The following is a 3,648-nucleotide window of genomic DNA, read 5'->3' as shown; positions in this document are numbered from 1 at the left end:
CTCTACAATTATTTAACATTTTATAGTTAGTCAGGGTTAATTATTATTTCCATTATGAATTGATCTCCTCTTCATAGAATTATCAAGTCTTAAAGCTGGAAGAAACTTCCCAAATTATTTTAACTTAACCTCAGAGGTGTAATCTGAGGTACAGAGAGGCAATTGCAGTATCTGTGTAAGCCACTGGTGTATGTTTGTATTTTTAGTAGGAAATTAATGCAAGGAGTTTTGTTTTCTCTTGTGCTGAAGTCAGGGTGAAGAAAGCCAGTAGCTGAGAGCTTTACTCCTACGAACATGGAAAAGGAAAAATAAAGTCACCATTATCTTTGCAGCTTTTATTAAAAATATAAATATTCAACATTCTCTTACACAACCAAATTGACCAAGGATTGGAAAGATGTTTTATTACTGAAACGTTTACAAGGAAAGGTTGATTCAAAGAGCTTACAGATTTTGTTTCACCCACCCAAGAGAACGACATTCTCTTTGGCTCAGACCACAACAAAATAAATTGGGTGACTTCTGTCTGCTTCAAAACATTTCCTTCTGGGTCTATACTTTCTAAACACCATTAAAGACACCTGGAAATGGAAACTCAGAGTAGACAATACAAATAACATTTTGTTGCTGTTACTGCACGTGAATACACTTTGTGCATGCTAATTAAGGAGTATAGGCTCTCTCGCTGTATATCGGCTAGGCTTCAAGCTATAAAAAAATAAACAAATGGTATTAGAGCAACGCTATGATACAGAATACTGTATTATTTTAATTTTTTTTTCATTTTTTGTGTGTGCTAAATACTGCATCTTTTTGGCCAAACGCACCGTTTTATTTCCCAATAATCTCCATCAGTTTCCTGTTGCTGTGAGCTTGCTGCGCTAACTGCTCAGCCCTGGCCATTTCCAAGACTTCTCGTAAGAGGTGGAAGGTGAGATCCAGCGAGATGGGAGGTTCCTCGGATCGCCTCTCCCTCTCCGGTGTCTCCTGGCGGCTGCCGAGGGCGTTCTCGGCTCTGCGCTCGGCGGGACCTGTGGGGCTGTCGAGCGGGCGCCGGGGCAGCGGCAGCTGCTGCAGCAAAGCGCGGAAAAAGTTGGCGGCCGCCTCGTCCGGCGAAAGGCGGCTGCCGCTGCCGCCAGCGACAGGTGAAGAGGCGGGCAAGAGGGGAGCAGCGGGGCTCTTGTTGAGGTTACCCAGGCGGAGGAAATATTCCTCCCCCATGCGAAGCAGGACGGGCCGAGCCTGTGGCTGTTGGGGCTGCTGGGGCTGCGGCGGCAGCTGGAAGAAATCCAGGGGCTGGGGGTGCTGCGGGGCCTGCCGGGCGCCGGGCATGGGCCCCCGGCTGAGGAGGGCCCTGCATGGCGGGCAGGGCAGGAGAGCCACCAGCAAGACGCCCGCGGACAAGAGCAGCGGCAGCCGCATGGTAGGGGCGCTCGCTGCGGCACAGAGGTGGGCGGAGAGCGGAATGAGAGAAGGGAAGAGAGAAAGAAAGAGTTGGTCAGAGTTTAGCTCAAATGGGAGGTGCGCTTGGGGTCTTTCTACCGGATACACACAGACGTGCCTCGGGGGTTCAGGCAGGCACTGTCCGCGGTGCTGAAGCTCTCGAACTAGGACTTCTAGAGTTGGGCGTGAGCTTGGGGGAGGAGGGGTTTCAGGAAAGGGGATGCCTACAGGGCTCAGCACTAAGCTCAGCCCCTCGTCGGGCTGGATTGACCCTTCTTCCGAGACCTTCGAAGGGTCTCTGAGCCCTTTCTAACGATCCCCAAAACTGATTCCCCGAACTCTAGAGAAGATCTACAAATTTTATATCTCACCCCTACCCCCCGCCCTCTCCGGATCTTTCAGCGTTGTCCTCCAAATTGAGAACTGCTGCCTCCTCCTCCTCTTTCTCCATCCCAGCCCTTGCGTCCTTCTCTCGGGGGTCGAGATCGATGGTGGGGACTCGTCTACAAGGCCAGCGAGGAGTAACTGGTAGCAGCCGTCTAAGTTTGCTTTTGACACATCCCGGCTACTACCGGAATCTTGAAGCACAGTCAGCAAACACACACACGCACACACACAGGCGCGCACACACTCGCACTCACACACATACTCTCAAAGGGACACCCGGCTCCGCCGCGCACACCATGGCAGTTTAGGCAATGCAAAGTTGGAGGTGCGTTTCCGTCTAAGAGCTCCCTACCTTCAGAGGTGCTTCTGCAGGTGAGTGGGGCGCTGCCGCCTCTCTGCAGAGGGACGTCTGCGGGGCTTTTTCAGGGGTTTTCTTCCCTTCGCCTTTCTGTCCTCACTCTCTTTTTCTTCCCCTCTTATCTTTCTCTTCAGTCTCTCAACGGACTTGGGCTCTGAGTTTCTCCACACCAGAGCCTGGAGTGGGATTTTATAGCGTCGACCCTCTTCAGAAACCACGCAGCATTTGCCTAATAAGCTGACGCTCTCTTGACAGCTCAATTGCGTGCTGCCTCTGCTCCTGCATAAATCATAGGGCCCTGCCAGAGAACGAGGGGCAGAGTTTTGCTATCTCAACACTGAATCTCACATCCAATTATATCAACAGATATTTATCGCCTCCTTGGTGACGTCAACGAGCCCTAAAATGGAAGGGCTTCTTATGACTTGTCCATTGACAAAAATTCTTGAATGAGATTTCCCAAGTGTGAAAACATACTGATCTCTTACTATGAAAGGTTGAATTTGGGGTCAGAAGGACATCGAATGAGAGGGGAGGGAAAAAGAAAGTGTGAGGGACAGGAGGTCTATCAATGCACAGTCCTATGGAGAAAGCAGCAACCAGTTCTAAGGGTTGGATCTGGATCCTCCTCTTTCCTCTCCCTCCTAACTTCTCTGACCAGTTGTCTCTGGCAACACCTCAGTATCTGAAAATAATACTTTGCTAGAGACAGGTGTTGCATCAACTTCCTGCCTGGTTAAGAATGATGAACAAGGAGATAGGATTGTGGGGATATCTAGCTTTTAAGCCTCTAACTGCTTTTTCTTCCCAAGAGTAAATAAAGGAATTATGAGTCTGCAGAAGCAAGACCAGTAAGTCTCTTGAAATGAGGCTCAAATTTTTTAAAAATGATTGGCAGGAGCTGCTTTCCATAATGAAGTGGCCCAAACTAGGGTCAGTTGGGGATGTAGTGAGATTTTAAATTCCCCCAGAATTTCACTGCTCCCTCTTTGTCTCTCCTGTCAGAATCCAAAATTAATAGTGGATTTTCTTATTCTCAAATTAGAGAGAGAAAGGATTTGTGAGAGGTGCATGAGTTATACAATCTTCATTTGGTCTACCTGATGCAAACCCAATGAAAGAAGAAGCATTTATTCTAACTTCCGGTTTTATATTGGGAAAGGCTCAAACTGCCTGATAATAGGGCTGAATTCATCACCTGCACTTGTCATTGATGAATATTGAGCCCATAAAAAGGTAATCTCATTCATTTTATTTCTAAATACTATTAACATCCATTATAGTATCCAACAGGGACACCCAGATTGTTGTTGGTTTTTTTCTTAATCATCTTTTTTTCCAAATTTATATGCATGGAAACCTGATAAATAAATAAATGCTCTCTCTGCTACCACAGAATGGAATGCTAAGCTTGTAAAACCATACTCAAATTTCAAATTAAATTGACACTATCATATAAG

At 47.2% G+C, this 3,648-nt stretch overlaps 1 protein-coding gene across 1 annotated transcript; it reads right to left on the bottom strand.

Annotated features, from left to right (window-relative positions):
• Nucleotides 1-326: 326 nt before the first annotated feature.
• Nucleotides 327-2,819, bottom strand: LOC111155462 (corticoliberin). The gene is made up of 2 exons (XM_022515624.1): nucleotides 2,183-2,819; nucleotides 327-1,436 (listed from the first exon to the last, which is right to left on the bottom strand). Exon 2 carries the CDS (start codon nucleotides 1,420-1,422, stop codon nucleotides 832-834), a length of 591 nt encoding a protein of 196 aa, XP_022371332.1. The 5' UTR covers nucleotides 1,423-1,436; nucleotides 2,183-2,819; the 3' UTR covers nucleotides 327-831.
• Between the last annotated feature and the right edge of the window lie 829 nt (nucleotides 2,820-3,648).

The sequence above is a fragment of the Enhydra lutris genome, unplaced genomic scaffold (assembly GCF_002288905.1).
Source record: "Enhydra lutris kenyoni isolate GAN:26980312 unplaced genomic scaffold, ASM228890v2 scaffoldscaffold41, whole genome shotgun sequence".
Classification (NCBI taxonomy): Eukaryota; Metazoa; Chordata; class Mammalia; order Carnivora; family Mustelidae; genus Enhydra; species Enhydra lutris.
The sequence above is the reverse complement of the archived record's forward strand: the minus strand, read 5'-3'. Positions and strand labels throughout refer to the sequence as shown.